This window comes from Myotis nattereri, assembly GCF_964212035.1.
Source record: "Myotis nattereri genome assembly, chromosome: 13".
Classification (NCBI taxonomy): domain Eukaryota; kingdom Metazoa; phylum Chordata; class Mammalia; order Chiroptera; family Vespertilionidae; genus Myotis; species Myotis nattereri.
In genome coordinates, this window is record NC_138088.1 from 21668532 (window position 1) to 21686102 (window position 17571).

The following is a 17571-nucleotide window of genomic DNA, read 5'->3' on the forward strand; positions in this document are numbered from 1 at the left end:
ACAAACTGTAGGGCAAGGGGCTGCAAACTTTTCCTGTTAAGGATCAGCTAGTAATACTTTACAGTTTGCGAGCCATGTGATTTCTGTTACAACTCTCAACTCCCAGCTTTGCTGCAGACAGTATGAATAAATGGATGGGCATAGCTGCTTTCCAATAAAACTTTATTTACAAAAACAGTCTAGTCAGGATTTGGCCCACAGGCTGTAGTATGTTGATCCCTGCTTTAAGATTAAGATTTTGATCTCTAGATATAAACTAAATATCTTTGTTTTGTTTGAAAGGCAGGAATAGCAGTTTCACTCAATTGCTTACAAATGGGTACCTTGACCACTGATATAAATTAATCAAACTGTGAAACAATGAGCTCATAGGGCTTTTGTCAATGAACAGAAACTTTGAAAATAAAAGCAGTATTATTAATATGTGCTTCTTAAACTGTGTTACTTGTATCCTCAAGAGTGGGCCACAGGATCAAGCATTGGTGGTACTTGATAACATAATTTTATAAACTTACTCATAAAAGTTAAAAAGAAACATGTATATGTGTTTTATATATATATTCTAATACAAAGTATTCTAAATACGTTGCACACATTTATAGGTACAAATATTCACATATTCTCGTGTGTGTATGCACATACATATATTAATAAGGTGAGATAGTCATATAGTGAGTTAAGAGTGCATATGTAGTCTGGCTGGAATGGCTCGGTTGGAGCGTCATCCCGTGCACCAAAAGGTTGCAGGTTCAATTCTTGGTCTGGGTTCATGCAGAAGGCAAAGATCAATATCTCTCTGTCTGTCTCTCTTTCTCTTTCCCCCTCACTCCCTTCCTCTCTCTAAGCATGTCCTCCAGTAAGTTTTTTTTTTTTTTTTAAAAAGAAGAATGCATGTGTATTAAAGAGACCTGAGTTAATTGCTTGCTCTGTTAGCTGTATGACCTTGGTTAAGTTTCTTGAACTCTGAGCCTTAGTATATTCATCCATGTGATGATGATGATGATAATAGTATCTAATTCATAGGGGTTTAAAGATTAAACGAGACAATGCATGTGACATCTACTTAGTAAGTGATCCGTAATGATAGCTATTATTTTATTATTGGAACAGAAAATCTGAGTGGATTTTAAGGTAAAAATCTGCAATTCAGTGAAAATTTAAAGTGCCATTAGAAGCAGGAACTATATATGTATCTCTTACTCATTTTTCTTGTTCTTCCATTCATCTCCTGTTTATTGAGCACCTGATTGGACACAAGCACTATCTGATAGATTTATACCTCAACTAGATGACTCCTTTCAAACACTGCTTGGTTGGTTGTGTGTGTATGTGTGTGTGATTTTTTAAAAAAATTACAAACAATTATTTTTGTTATTCTCCCTAGGAAATTTAGCTAGTTTAATTTATAAGTTACATCAGCTTTCTTTGTTTTTTTCAGTGGTCTATTTTCCCTCCCTAAATGTGGCATCTAAGTGTTTGCATTTGGCCCTTCACTCTTTACCTCTCCCTCACCTTCTGCCACCCACAGCTTTAGTTGTCCCCTTTAAGGAAAATAGTTCTAAATTACGTGTTTGGAGCAAACCTTTCTCTTGAGCTACTTGGCAGTTTTGCCATTGTTTTAAACTAAAAATAGGTTTATTACCAAATTTCTCATCCTTCCCAGCTCTCATTCCTCTCTCATCAAGATTGTTGTCTTTTCCTGACTTGTGTGTATGTTGCCAGCGTTTGTTTTGGAGTTGTCTTTGACTCCTCTCCTATTTTCTATAACCAGTTAGTTACCATGACCTCCGCATTCTTTCTTATTATCTAGAAACCTTGAATCTTTAATATCCTAATTCAGTTTCCTACCACTAGCCTCTGTACTCATTCTTGACTATATACCTCACTCTGCCAACAGAATAATTTGCATAAAATGTCACTGATTCTATCACTTATTGACTCTAAAACCTTATATCCCTAACTATCAGCTCTCACCACAGTAATGCTCTGCAACGAAACACTGAAAGTCATTGGTATCCTATATAATAAAGAACTAATATGCTAATTAGGTGGGACAGTGGAACGACCTTCCAGAATGACCAGCGTGTGGGGGTGGGGCCTCGGGGCCACGAGGAAGCCGGGGCTGTGAGGGCTGAGCCCCTTGCATGAATTTCATGCATAGGGCCTCTAGTACAGTAATAAGCATTTACTCTCATTACTACTGATATGGCCCCTGCTTCATCCTGAAAGTTGGTAGTGGTTGGCTGACCTAGGCTATAGCCCGACTTAGTTCCAAGCTGCATATTGGGTCCAGCTCTGCTTCATGTGCCTCTTATTCTTGAACCAGCAGTTTAGCTGGAGCAGATGTATACAAATTCTTGTCTCCTTTAGTTCATGCTATTCTTTCTGCCAAGAACCTCTTTAAACATTTTTTAAATCTTTTCCATTCACTTCACTCAAATTTTTTTCTCTTTTTTAAGAAATATATTTTTTATTGTTGATAGTATTACAGATGTCTCCCACTTTACCTTCCTCCTCTCAGCCACTACCCACACCCCCAGGTTTTTTCCCCCTGTATTGCCTATGTCCATGGGCTATGCATATAAATATGTAAGTACTTTTGTTTATCTCTTTTCATCCCACTCTCTAATTTTTATTTTCAATATTGTCCTGTGTACAGACACATAGAAATACAACCAAAATAGATACCTATACCAGTATGTCCTCCATTCTAGATTCAGCCATTGTTAACATGTTGTCACATTTGCTTTACAAATGTGTGTGTACTGTATACTTTCTTAAATCATTTAAAATTAAATCCTGATATTGCCCTTTAATATCTCAGCATTAATTTTCTTGGTCATTTTCCTACAATAGAGTAATACTATTATTTTTCTTAAATTAACTATGATTCTATAATATCTATCTATCTAGACCAGCCGTGGGCAAACTACGGCCCACGGGCCGGATCCGGCCCGTTTAAAATGAATAAAACTAAAAAAAAAAAGACCGTACCCTTTTATGTAATGATGTTTACTTTGAATTTATATTAGTTCACACAAACACTCCATCCATGCTTTTGTTCCGGCCCTCGGGTCCAGTTTAAGAACCTATTGTGGCCCTCGAGTCAAAAAGTTTCCCCACCCCTGATCTAGACATACGCAGTTTTCCTCTGTTGTACCAAAAATGTTTTTATATCACTGCTTTTTATAAAACTAGAGTTCAGTTACACTTGTTTTTTGTCTTGTTAGTCTTTTTCCAATTTATGAATGTAATATATCTCATTTAAGTTTATTTTCTCACAGCAATATTTTGTAGTTTTCAGAGGACTTCCATATTAAATTCTTTAATATTTTGTCTTCGATGCTTTTGTATTATAATTTGATTCCCCCCCCCCCCAAGTATTTGCTGCTAGTATGAAGAAATTAAGTTCAGCTTTATGTATTGACTTTATACTGTGTGACCTTGATAAACTAATTTATAAGTTTCAATAATTCTCATAGATTCATTGAGATTTCTTGTGTATAAAATTCTGTTATTTTATTGCCTTATTTTATTAACTAAGACATGGAGTACAATGTTGAGTATAAATGGTTTCAGTGGGTATCCTTGCTTAGTTCCTAATCTTAGAAAGAAAGCATTTGATAATTTATCAGTAAGTATGATGATCAAGCCCTAGCTGGTTTGGCTCAGTGGATAGAATAGTGGTTCTCAACCTGTGGGTCTCGACCCCTTTGGGGGTCAAATGACCCTTTCCCAGGGTTCGCCTAAGACCATCGGAAAACACATATATAATTACATATTGTTTTTGTGATTAATCACTATGCTTTAATTATGTTCAATTTGTAACAATGAAAATACATCCTGCATATCAGGTATTTACATTATGATTCATAACAGTAGCAAAATGACAGTTATGAAGTAGCAACGAAAATAATTTTGTGGTTGGGGTCACCACAACATGAGGAACTGTATTAAAGGGTCGCGGCATTAGGAAGGTTGACAACCACTGGGATAGAGTGTCGGCCTGCAGACTGAAGGGTCCCAGGTTCGATTTCTGCCAAGGGCACATGCCTAGGTTGTGGGCTCAATCCCCAGTAGGGGGTGTGCAGGATGCAGCCAATCAATGATTCTCTCTCATCATTGATGTTTCTATCTTCCTCTCCCTTCCTCTCTAAAATCAATAAAATATATTATTTTTAGAAAGTATGATCAAGCTGTGGAGTCTGTGTTTGTGTGCGTGTAATGTTTTTATTGATTTCATAGAGAGAATGGGAGAGGGAGAGAAAGATAGAAACATCGGTAATGAGAGAGAATCATTGATAGGCAGCCTTCTGCAGGCCCCCCACTGGGGATCTGAAGAACAAACAGTTTTAGCCTGCAACCCTGGTCTGACTGGGAATTGAACTGATCTCCTGTTCATGGGTTGGTGCTCAACCACTGACTTATACCAGCTGGTCTGTGGTGTTTTTATTTTTAAGGTAGGCTTTATCTATATGAAGAAGTTTCCATCTATTCCTGGTTTGCTGAAAGTGTTTATAATAGGTGTACAATTTTGTTAGTTGTCATTCTCTGCAACTGTTGATTGAGATGAACAAATTTTTTTTGCCTTTTCCCCCCCTTTCCTAATATTTAAAAACCCTGGGTCTGTCACGACCGGAGGCTCAACCAACCGGAAGTTAGTCCTGCAGTCAGTGATGGATTGCCATGGTGACCCAGCACTGACTGCTGAGGGGGCTGCGAATCAGGCCCAGAGAGAGGCCTGAAGAGAGAAGCAGAGTCTGATCCATAGCCTCTGTGGCAGCTTTTGATCAGCACTTGCCTCTCTCTCTAGCAACCATGCCTCCCTTTCTCTCCAGGCCTCCACTGGGGCTGCTGATCAGCCCTGCCTTTCTGATCAGGCCCCGTTGATAGGCCCAGGGTTGCTGACTGGCATAGAAACTGACCAGTCACAACCAAATCCAGGTGAACTGTGAGGAGCCAATAGCTGCCTAAGAGGCAGAGCTTTTGACACTGACTGGCATAGAAACTGAGCAATCAGAACCAAATAGGCCAGCAGAAGGGGGCAGTTGGGGGCCATCAGGCCAGCAGGGGAGCGCAGTTGGGGGCAAGATCAGGCCGGCAGGTGGGGGCATGATCAGGCTGGCAAGGGAGGGCAGTTGGGGGCGGCCAGGCCGGCAGGAGAGAGCAGTCGGGGGCTGATCACACTGGCAGGCAAAAGTGGTTAGGGGCAATCAGGCAGGGAGGCAAGTGAGCGGTTAGGAGCCAGCAGTCCCGGATTGTGAGAGGGATGTCCGACTGCTGGTTTAGGCCCGATCTCTGTGGGGTCAGGCCTAAACTGGCAGTCAGACATCCCCCGAGGGGTCCCAGATTGGAGAGGGTGTAGGCTGAGCGAGGGACACACACCCCCCCCGCCCCCGCACGAATTTTATGCACCGGGCCTCTAGTAATGTAATAAAATGCATTGATATTTTAATATTATACCAACCTTACATTCCTGGGATAAACTCCACTTGGGCATTATATGTTATATTTTATATATACTGTTAGATTTAATTTGCTAATATTTGTTGAAGATTGTATGTCTATGTTCATAAAGGATGTTGATCTGATAATTTTTGTTTCTCATTACCATCAGCTTTTAGTATCAAGGTTATTCTGGCTTCATAAAATGAATTAAGGAAAGATCCCTGTTTATATTTTCTGAGTTAGTTTAAGATTGGTATTTCTTTCTTAAATGTTAGATAGTGTTAGGGTGTTTGGCTTTTGACGCAGGCTGTGAAAGAATTCACAACTAAGCGAAGAGATAGATGCAGAAAGGAAGTTTATTTCACTTTCCCAAAAGGAAAGGGCCAATGCATTGCTAAACAATACAAAAGCAAAAAACAGATGGTGGCCCCCCCTTAAGTCTTCACTATTGCTAAGCAGCAAGGAAGGGAGGAGAACCTTGGGCTGAAGTTGAGCAGACTTCAAGGTGGGTTGTAATTTGTTCTTCAGGAGGCAGTTTGAGCAGATTCCTAGGGAGGTATCTTATCAGCATTTTTCTCAAGCCTGTAAAACATGCTTAGAGCAAGAGTTCAAAAGAGGCCTGTTTGAAGGGAAGGAGGGATTGGAACTTTCTATTATTCCTGAGTTGTAAAAACAGCAGGGAGGAGGTGTATGCAATAATGCAGCTTGAAAGTCGCTTATCTTGTCCTTCAGTTTGAACAGAGGGGTTGTTTGAATCAGAGGAGCTAACAGTCTTGGGGTTTATTTACTAACTGCTTCTCATAAATTGTGGAAGGCTACAATAAGGGAAAAAGAGGCCTTTTTTTCTATCCTAATAGATAGAGCCTTGGCCCTTGTGGCTCAGTTGGATGGCATGTCATTCCATACACCATAGGGTGGCAGGTTTGATTCTGGGTCAGAGCACATGCCCAGGTTGTAGGTTTGCCTCCCAGTATGGGAGGCAACAACTGAACAATATTTCTCTCTCAGATTGACACACACACACACCGCTTTCCTCTTTGTAAAATCAGTTTTATAAAGTATATTCTCGGGTGAGGGGGGAAAATGTTAGATAAACTTACCAGTGAAACCATCTTGGTCTGGAGTTTTCTATATGGAAATTTCAAATTTTTAACATTGAATTTTAAAAATAAAGTGTAATTTATGTTCTCTGTTTCTTGAGTCAATTTCAGTAAGATATCTATGCGGTGATGTTCCTTCTTTCATTCTTGGTAGTGATAATTTGTGGCTTCTCTCTTATATAGTTTGGCTAGAGGCTTCTCAATTTTATTGGTCTCTGTCTACAGCCATACCACCCTGAACGCGCCTGATCTCAACTTTATTGGTCTCTTTATAAAACACATTTCCTTCACTGATTTTTCTCTAGTGTTTTTCTGTTTTCTTTCATCAATTTCTGCTCTTTATTTCCCTTCCTCTGCTTGATTTTGCCTTCATTTGATTATCTAAAAAGATGGTTCTTAAAGCAGAAGCTTAGGTCATTGACTTTAACAAGATAATTTACTGCTTGTTCTTCTTTACCAACATCCCACAAATTTTGATTTGTTGTGTTTTTATTTTTATTAAGTTCAAAATATTTTTCTAAAGTCCCTATCTTCTTGCTTCAACATCTGAATCATCTTTTGAGTCTTGACTCATGATTGGTTGCTTTCCTCAAGACCATTTTTGTGTGGTTTTTATTTTGTTTGGGTTTTTTTTTTGTTACCTATAAAATAGTAGAGATTGAAGTAAATAGATTAAAAACCTGTAAATGTGTGCATCTCTTCTTTGCCTGTTATTGTGGAGATTTAAACAAACTCCCAGTTAAACTGGGATTGAGTTTTCTCTAGTAAGCTTCAAATTCTTCTAATGTTGCCTGATTTGTAAGGCGGAGATGAAATGTCAAAGTGTTTTTCTCAGTATTTTTGCTTCAGTCTGCATGCCTGCTCCTTAGAGGAGTTTCTCTCCTCACTCTTGCACCTTCTCGGTGGTAAATTGATGTTGCTTGTTAATGCTTTCAACATTGGTAGAGGAGAGAGAAAGGAAAGGTTCTTTGTTGTGCTATAGCCTCCATCTTAGATAGATTATGTGTACCTGGATCTTGAGGAGGGAAGTCCTCAAAGTTTCTGCCCACCCCTGACCCCATAGCAGAGGTCCTCTAGTCCTACTGATACAAGATTCTGGGCTCAAGACTGTTGCTGCCCCCCTTCCTACCAGGGATTGAGGGTTTTTCTCTCCTCCAGCAATAAGGCATGGAATCGCTTCCCTTTTCTCAGTGGCTGAAAGCTTTTGCTCTTTCTGCATGAGAGAAGTATCTGGACAGGGTGTCAGGCCTTGTTCCTTTCTCACAGTAGAAGCCAATTCCTTGCACCACTGAGAGAGGCTCTTAATCTACTATTTCCAGTCATTGAGGATGTATAAATGAGTGCAGACTGTCTGAAGCTCCCGTAGTCAGATATAAACAATTATCATTTTAGGTGATTTCTTTCCTACGTATATGACAGCAGTATCTTCCTCCTCTCTGCCACAGGTGACCCTTTTCTGGCATCCTATTTCTCTTCGGAAACCTTTGTCCGTCCTTGGAATTCAGGTTACTTGGTTATCTTAAGACTTTAGCTCCGTGGTGGATTCAAGGAAAACTTTGGATAATTTAGAAGTGTTGTATTTAATTGCCAACGTTATAGGCTTTCCAAATACCTTTTTGTTACATTTAGCGTCCGTTCCACGTATAATTACTGGGTGGAATATTCTATAATAGTGAGTTGGTTGGAAATGTTTAAATCTTCTCTACTTAGGTGTGTGTGTATTTTTTTCTATCAGTTACTGAGAGAAAGGTGTTAAAATTTTCAACTATGATAAGTGGGTCTATTGATTTTCCCCTTCATGTATTTTGAAGCACTGTTATTTGGGGATTGTTGTGACTTCTTGATAAATTAATTCTCTTGTACATACGAAATGTGCCATTTTTACTCTGGAAATGCTTGTCTTGAAGTCTATTTTAAGAGTAGCCTCCCAGTTGCCTTCTTTTGTTGGGGTGTTCCCCTGCCCCCCAAGTCTCACCTTGAACACTTTCAGTTTAAGAGTTATTGAAAGATGTAGAGAGAATTTGCATACAGATTTTGCGGCTTCACCCCCTGGGATCCTTTCTGAGCTTTTTTTTTTTTTTTTTCTCCTTGCTGTCTGCCAAGTGGGCACTCTCAGTCTCTGATCTGTGACTCCTCTCTCTGGTAAAACTGCTGCTTTCTACTTGAACTCTATCTCCTGACTCTCATGTTGATTGGAAGGCACTCCCACAGGAAAAATTTGGAACCCCCATTTTTTTTAAATCCCATTACTTTGACTTTTTGGAGAGTCCTGGCCAGTCTTCTTATAGAATTCCTACAGTCAGGACGTTTGTCTGATTGTTTCCTTAGGATGATGTTTGACTTGTTCCTCTGTCCTTTGTGTTTCCTATAAACTGGAATTTAGATCAAGAGACTTGATTAGATTCAGGGTAAACCTCTTTTGCTTCAGAGATAATGTCTGTATTTCCTGTTGCATTATATAATCAGCTGGATAATAGTGTTTGATTATTCCAGTATTGGTGATGATTAGTTTGATCACTCAGTTAAGGTGGTTCTCTCCACTGTAAAGATTTGTTTTTCCCTTTGTAATTTCTAAGATGGTAATTTACATTCTCTTTATTTTTCACATCCTGCCCACTGACACCTCTTAAAAACATTAGGTATAAGTCCCATCCCCAACCAGAAGTCCTTATAGTTTCTAGTTTATATACACTATATGTATTTTAATGGTATATTTCTCATACTGGGTGGTGGTTATATAAATATTTTTCATTTTTACTAGATTTTCAGGTACTGAATGCATATATTAGATCTTATAAATCTGTTTCCCATACACATACTATGTGCATATAGTAGGCACTCTGTAAAGTATTTTTTATAGGAAGAGAAAATTTAGCTAAGAAATCTCACGCCTTTTTCTATTAAAACATTTTTCAATCTCAGGTAGTAGTTAAGTTTAATGTTAATTATACTTTTTTTTTGTAGGTAAATGAGAAAGCGGGGCAGATTATACAGTATGATAAATTTTATATACATGAAGTACAAGAATTGATAGACATAAGGAATGATTATATCAACTGGGTTCAACAGCAGGCCTATGGAATGGTATGTTTCCTATTTTATGATTTCATTTTTATGTATCATTTGTCCTAATATGAAAGCAATTGCTTGTTTTAGAAACACCAAAGTTTTTTTCAGAGCTTTTTTGCAGAGCTTATGGTTGAAATAAAAACACCTTGCAAAGGAACAGCTACATATTACGCATATTTATTTATAAATAAACATTCCACTCTTACACCAAAACCAAATCAAAGAGATAGATCATACTTTTCTAAAGAACAATGCAAATTTGACATGGATTTATAACTCTCATTTATTTTCCATGTGATTGCCTCTTAATTTTCTAATGTTGAGAATATTAGAGTTCCTGAGACTGGAATTCTAAGAATACTAGAGGACCGTTGCACAAAATTCGTGCAAGGTGCTTGGCCCTCGCAGCCCCGGCTTCATCCGGAAGGTCGTTTGGCTGTTCAGTCTAATTAGCATATTAGCTCATTATTATATAGGATAGTATTACTGTTGTGAGATTAGAGCCTCAGAACTACTAGGGGAGAGCCCTAGGACTATTGATTCTATTTTTTATTATTTCCCCTTTTATGTGTTCAATTTTATTTCAGATTTCTTCATGTACATCCACATGTGTATATACTTCTTTCTATGCTGCTAAGTCTCTAATAACTACAACTTAATGTCCCCATTAATAATAGCATAGTCTTATAAAACTTGAATTTGGCATGTAAAACTTTAATATGGAAATGGGTCAGCAGCTAGATGTAAAAGTCAGGTTAATACTCTTATTTGCTAACCTTGATAGTGTACTTGAAGCCCCCTTTTCCACCCAAAGCAGATTAAGCATTATGTATGTAGAAGGGTGAGTAGCCTTTCGTTGCTTGCTGGGCATCATATATAAATTCCTTGTGGATAGGTGCTCTTGTCAGTTTATTCACCAGCATCTCTAATAGTGTCTGGAATATGTGTCTAGTAGGCACTAAAAAAGTATTGTAGTTTTTGAATGGCAGTGTGGTCAGTCAGTGCATGCTATTTTTAGTATACTCATCTATAGGTATCAGGTTACTTCTAGGTACTTGGGTCTGGATTGGAAGAGATTTGTTAATCTCTTCTCCCCCATCCCAGCCCACTCCTCAAAATCACTAGGAATCTAGGTTAAATTTACAGTTAGTTATTCTATAGATTTAGGTCTACTCATTTGCTCATTCAACAAATATTTATTGGGAATACCCTAGGTAACAGAAAATACAGTGACAAACTAGATAGTTACGGACCTTATCCTCATGGAAATTATAATCTAGTGGACAAGATGAACAGTAAAAAAAAAGGAAAAAAATGTTGGTTAATATGCACTTATATAGCCGAAGCCGGTTTGGCTCAGTGGATAGAGCGTCGGCCTGCGGACTGAAGGGTCCCAGGTTCGGTTCCAGTCAAGGGCATGTGCCGGGGTTGCGGGCACATCCCCAGTGGGAGATGTGCAGGAGGCGGCTGATTGATGTTTCTCTCCCATCGATGTTTCTGACTATCTCTCTCCCTTCCTCTCTGTAAAAAATCAATAAAATATATTTTAAAAAAATATATGCACTTATATAGAGAATTAAAATAAGAGAATGTAATAAAGACTGTATGGTTTCGTACAATTGGATAATCAGAAAAGTCTTGTCTAATGAAATCTGAGCTGTAATCTAAATGTTAAGAAACAGATGTGTAAGATCAGAGTAGAGAGAATTTCGGGGGAAATGAACATCAGTAAAGACAGTGGGTGAGAACAAGCTTGACATGTTTGAAGGATAGAAAGACGCTAGTATGGCTAAAATATGGGAGTCGGAAGGGTTCTGGGAAAGGGTCAGAGAAATGGACAGTGGCCAGATCATGGAGATTTTATAAATTAAGATCAGAAACTTGGATTTTATATGAAGTGTTATGGTAAGCCATTGGAGGGTGGTAAGCAGAGGGGAATTACAGTATGATTTATATTTTTAAATCATTGTTTTGTTGGCTCTATGGAGAACGGAGTGAGGAGAATAAAGCAACAATGAAGAGGGGAAGTCTAATTATTAGAAGACTGTTTTAGTAGATTAGGGGAGATAAAATGATTGGTTTGATTAGGTTGTTGGTTGTTTAGATGGAAAAAACTATTTCTTGAGGTTAACTTCTTCCCTGTGAGACTTGTTAGAAGTCTCATATTATCTTCGAATGAACACACATTTTGGACATAATACAGGAGTGGACAAATATATGTTACAGTTGTTCATGTGGGAAAATATCTAAAAGAATCTATCTACACTATTAAAAGAGTAATATGCTAATTAGACCGGACGTCCTTCCAGACAAAGCCAGGTGGCGGGGGCCAAGACAGGCATTTAGGGGCGACCAGGCCAGTGGGGGAGGGCAGTTAGGGGTGACCAGGCAGGCAGGCAGAGGCAGTTAGGGGCATCAGGCAGGTAGGCATGTGAGCAGTTAGTAGCCAGCAGTTTCAATTGTGAGAGGGATGTCCGACTGCTGGTTTAGGCCTGATCCCAACAGTCAGACATCCCCTGAGGGGTCCCGGGTTGGAGAGGGTGCAGATCAGGCTGACATCTGAACTTATATCTAGTATATATAGGCCATAAACTACTTGTATTCTTAACAAGTTAAGAGAAATGCCAATCTAATAGGTTTGGTTTTTGTTTTTGTTTTTGTTTAGTTAGCAATAATTTTGTGCTATATGGAACAGCTGTGGTTTGATTGTTTGCTTTTAAGTTGGCAGGCCTGTATCTAAATTCCTCTTAGTATATAACTGAGGTGATATCAAATTTAATTTCTTAGGAGCTATTTCAGTGCAACTATTTTCTGGTAAAGGAAGGCAGTTAGAGGACCACCTTCTTATTTCTTGACTTTTTCTCTTTGCTTCTCATTCTCTTCAGATCTGTTAAGATGGTTGCTATACTTCAGAATTGTCCTCTATTACTGTGTTCTTTCAATCACATGCTTTTCCTTTATTTATAACAGTGATATTGAATAGGTGGTTGTGGCATTTTCCACTTGTTCCTTATTTAATTTGCTTAGTGAGTTTAATATCATTACAAATCAGAACCCAGAACCCAAATCCTGGTTTGAGTTCTTCTAATCTATCTCTGGGAATAGAAGGCTGACAGTTTACATTTAAGGTCTTTGACTATGCAACTCTTAAATAGTTCATTAAGTTATATATTATGACATTTAACCTCACAGAGCATTTTTCTTTTAGAGTTCAAAACACTTTCACATTTACACATAATATAAAGATTTTTTTCTTGGAGCTTTTTAATAAAATTCATACTTTTGCATCACAAAGCTTAATACCGAGTCAAGCATTATATGACCCTATAAGTAAAGTTTTAAAGAATCTATCCTAAGGGTACATACATGCTATTTTGTGATGATACAGTTGTTTTCATATGTGTATTCAGATACACATATACTGTGTGTGTGTGTATGTGTGTGTGTGTGTACACCATTATTGCACATGAATGATCTTAAAATAATTCCATTGCTTCAATGTGAAAGTTTAAAATATTCTTTGATAGAACATAATTACTATATATAATAATAAAAGGGAAATATGCTAATTAAACCAGACGTCCTTCCTGACAAAGCCAGGGCTGGAGGGAAGCCAGTGCCGCAGCCAGGGGAAGGAAGGCCTACTCGTGCAAGACTTTTCGTGCATTGGGCCTCTAGTGAATTATAAGAAATACTAGAGGCCCCGGTGCACAAAATATTGTGCACTTGGGGGGATCCCTCAGCCCAGCCTGTGCCCTCTCGCAGTCTGGCAGTCAGACATCACTCTGGCAGCCCAGGAGCCCTTGGGGGATGTCCACTTGCCAGTGGGGAGCAGGCCTAAGCGGCAGTCAGGCATTCTTAGCGCTGCTGAGGAGGTGGGAGAGGCTCCCACCACCACCGCTGTGCTGGCAGCCGTCAGCCTGGCTTGTGGCTGAGCAGAGCTCCCCCTATGGGAGCGCACTGACGACCAGGAGGCAGCTCCTGCATTGTGCATCTGCCCCCTGGTGGTCAGTGTGTCATAGTGACCAGTCATTCCCAGTGGTTCTGCTGTTAGGGTCAATTTGCATATTACCCTTTTATTATATAGGATATGTGTATAAATTTTATTTATACACATTACTTTACCTTGTTCTAAACACTGCTGGGAAATTATTTACCTTTGTTATATTTGTCTTTATGCCATAATCTATCAGGTATACATGTCCCTAATTCTTAACCATTAAAACCTAATTCTGTGAAATTCTTTGCTTTCCTTTTAATATGCTTTTGTACTGGTGAGACCCCTAACTACACCTCATCTCCTTCCATCTTCCCATCCTTTTTCTCTTTACATGTTTCATGAAGTTTTTTTGTTTTTTTTATCCTCACCCTAGGATATGGTTTTTTATTGATGTTTTTAGAGAGAGAGAGGAAGGGAGAGAGAAACATAATGTGAGAGAGACATCAACTGGTTGTCTCTTGCACGAGCCCCCACCAGAGCCTGTGATTGAACCTGCAACCCAGCTATGTGAATGGAACCTGTGACCCTTCAGTGCGAGGGCCAGTGCTCTAACCATTGACAACACTGACCAGGGCCATCCTTAAGTTTTAAGCATTAAATTTTTTTAATGTTTGAGCTTTTGTCTAAGATACTATACCTGTAATTGAAATTTCTAATAATGATTTTAATCTGGTTGTCCCTTGAAAGCCTATCAGGTAAACCATTTTGCTTGGTATCTGATATTCTTTTCTCAAGTTTTACACTTGTCTCATTATTTTTCATATTCTTTCCAATTCACATCTCTCTTCACGATCAAACTTAAGTTTTGCCAGGTAGAGAAACTGAGCCCTAAAATTATTTCTTTAAGACCAAGTTAGGCTAGGATTAGTTTCCCTGCTCTACCTAAATTCTGCAAGTAGGTTGCTTAGTTGCTGAAACCAAATTTTATTATATTCAAGCCTCAATAATAATATGATCACAAGGTACCTGAAACAAGTGTTACATTTATAATATATAAGGTACATGTGGAAAGGGTAAGTTTTGTTGTAGATGTATTTTGGTCTACATTAATTCATTATTCTTCTGTAGCAAAATATATGAAATGCTACTTTGAATAGAAATAGTTAAATTTGGACACTAACATTGCTCTTTCCCCATTGTTACATTCTGCATGGCTGTCTTAGGATGTCAACCATGGATTAACTGAGGTAAGTTTGGTGTAATAGTCTCATGTCCAGAGTAAAATAGACTCTGCTTTGTCTTAAGTGGTAGGAGAGCCAAAAGTTTCTCGTGTGTGACTTTAAAATATATATGCATATTTATAAAAATGAATTTAGAAATTATCCTGTATAGAATTTCAGAGGAATTTTATGAAGAAAATTAAACCCTATTTTCAATTTAACCTTACACCTGTATGATTCCTTTAAACAATATTTGCTTAAAATTAGTTCCTATTTTTGTTGCCTTTCAGCATAAAATTTAATATGTCCTCAGAATTTAAAAAACAAACCTAAAGTTTGACATATGCCTACACAATAAGTAGAAAATATTTTATATTAGAGATGTAAAATGATCTTCAATTTTTAAACTAATAATTGATGCTAGAAATGGTCATAAAATTAAATAAACTTTCAGCATGATCATCTTCCTCACTTTTTTTTACATAATCAGCAATTCTAGACCTACCTTTTTAACACTTGGAAATGTTACAGAACTTCCTTTATACTTTTGTTATAGGCTAGGTTTTGTTTTGTTTTGCTTTGCTTTCCGTTTTTTCCACTTGAACCAATGAAGCATTTAGAGTTAGTTTTAAGTTATGCCTAACATCGTTTCCTTCCTCATTCTTAAATAGAAGTAGCACATAAAATTATCAAATTAAAGTTGTGGAACCAAAGGGAGAAGACTTTAGAAATCATCTCAGTCCTCTGGAGTTTCAAAGTAGTAAAATGACTTTCCACCAGTAATAGTGACACAAATACAGGAAAGAGGTGAAAATTGTCATATGAAAAACAGTGAAGCCCTGACCAGCGTGGCTCAGTGGTAGAGCGTTGGCCAATGCACTGGAAGGGTCTTGTGTTTGATTCTTGGTCAAGGGCACTTACCTGGGTTGCAAGTTCAATCCTTGTGTGGGAGGCAACTATTCAGTGTCTCTCTCTCACAATGTTTCTCTCTCTCCCTACCTCCTTCCTACTCTTAAAAATCAATGGGAAAAATAGCCTCATGTGAGCATTAACAACAACAAAAATAGTGAAGAGTAATTTACTGTAAAGTTAATATAATTCAGGTTTTGTCTTACATGTTGAGAACAAAGGGTTGATATTCTATACTGATTGAGTACTACTGGATTATTTTGGTTTTCGTGGCCGTAGTTAAGAGAGCATTAGACAAATTTAAATTTTAAAGAAGGCAGTTATGGAGAAGACTTTCAGAATGGCTGAAAAATCTGGGAGTATTTAGTGGGGGAAAAAAGACATGGAGGAGAGGATGAGGATTTGAAATATTTAAACCACATGTACTTCCCTGCAGAGTCAAAATGAAGACTGAAATACAAAATAAAGTGATGCATAGTGATATGTAGAAGTGCAGATTCAGACTAACATAAAGAACTTTCTAAAGCACTTAAAAAGAATTGGGCCGTTTCATGGTGTATTAAGTTTTTTCATTAGAAGCCTTATAGCAGGGGCTCTGTGTGAGGGCTGGCACAAAAACATTGCTTTGTCCGGTAGATAGCAGGAATACATCCTCCTCCAACTTCAATAATCTGTGAATAGATCAGTCCTCCCAATTTTAAAGATTGGCAGAGCGTAATAATACCAGCCCTTATTTTGTATGTTAAACGAAAGAACAGATTGTTAGGCTTGTTAATGGTGGCACCCTAATGGCGTGCAGGAAATCTTTTAAGTGAGTAAACAAGCAGATTGTTTTATGGTTGGCCTCAGTTGCTAGAGTAGCCCTAGCTTTTGTGAACTAAGTGCTGTATTTAACTTACAGGTTTCTAATTTTAGAATAAATTTGCAATCTACTTCACTGAAACTTGGCGTTAATATGTTAAGCAAAAGGTACTTGCAATTTATGGTTTTGTGGACTCTAAAGAATAATCCCTCCTAACATTGGGAATTGGGTTTATCAATAAAAATTCTATACAGGCATACCTCGTTTTATTGCACTTTATTGTGCTTCACAGATGTTGTGGGGTTTTTTTACAAATTGAAAGCAACACCAGCAAAAAGATTGACTTGCTTTTTCATGATACTCACTTTATTTCAGTGGTCTGGAACTGAACCTGCAGTATTTCCGAGGTATTATGCCTGTATTGGGAAATAAGCAACATGTTTTATTTATGATTCCTACACAACACACAATGAATAAACAAAGAATGTGATCAACTTTATTAGAAGTGACGGTACCTATAAGAAATATAATCACAAACTAATTTGTACTAATAAGTTAATTTTTTTTCCAGTTGGCAGATATCCCTGTTACAATCTGCACATATCCATTTGTATTTGATGCTCAAGCAAAAACTACTCTGCTACAAACAGATGCAGTTTTACAGATGCAGGTAAAATATTTTATAATATGTACTAATCTGATTTCAGAGTGGTTTTTGGATTTTTATGAAGTTTTAAAAAAGTAAATATTTGAAACTTGCTTATAATCATCTTTGGGGATATTTTGTGCTTGTGTGTTCTGTCTTTTGCAGAGTGTCTTTTGTACCGATAAAGAGCACTGTTGCATGTGACATGTATGTTCTTATGAGGGCTACTTATATGCATTTAAATGAAAATAGAATAATTTAGTCTTTATCATTATATATCTAAAAAATGGTATAATCCTCTTTCATTACAGAAATATGCAATCTTTATAAATAATTTTACTAGTTTACTTAATAAACTAATTTGCTTCAAGTCTTGCTTCATTATGTGTCCCCTATTTACATACTTGGTAAAAGATAGAGGTGAGTAAAGGTGAAAT

At 37.7% G+C, this 17571-nt stretch overlaps 1 protein-coding gene across 1 annotated transcript in view; it reads left to right on the forward strand.

Moving 5' to 3' along the window:
- Positions 1–17571, forward strand: part of HERC4 (HECT and RLD domain containing E3 ubiquitin protein ligase 4) — a 112125-nt gene that overhangs the window by 77017 nt on the left and 17537 nt on the right. Inside the window, exons 16-18 of the mRNA XM_081105049.1 lie at positions 9513–9632; positions 14781–14804; positions 17060–17158. Of these exons, the coding sequence (XP_080961175.1) occupies positions 9513–9632; positions 14781–14804; positions 17060–17158 (243 nt within the window). The remainder of the gene's footprint in view (positions 1–9512; positions 9633–14780; positions 14805–17059; positions 17159–17571) is intronic.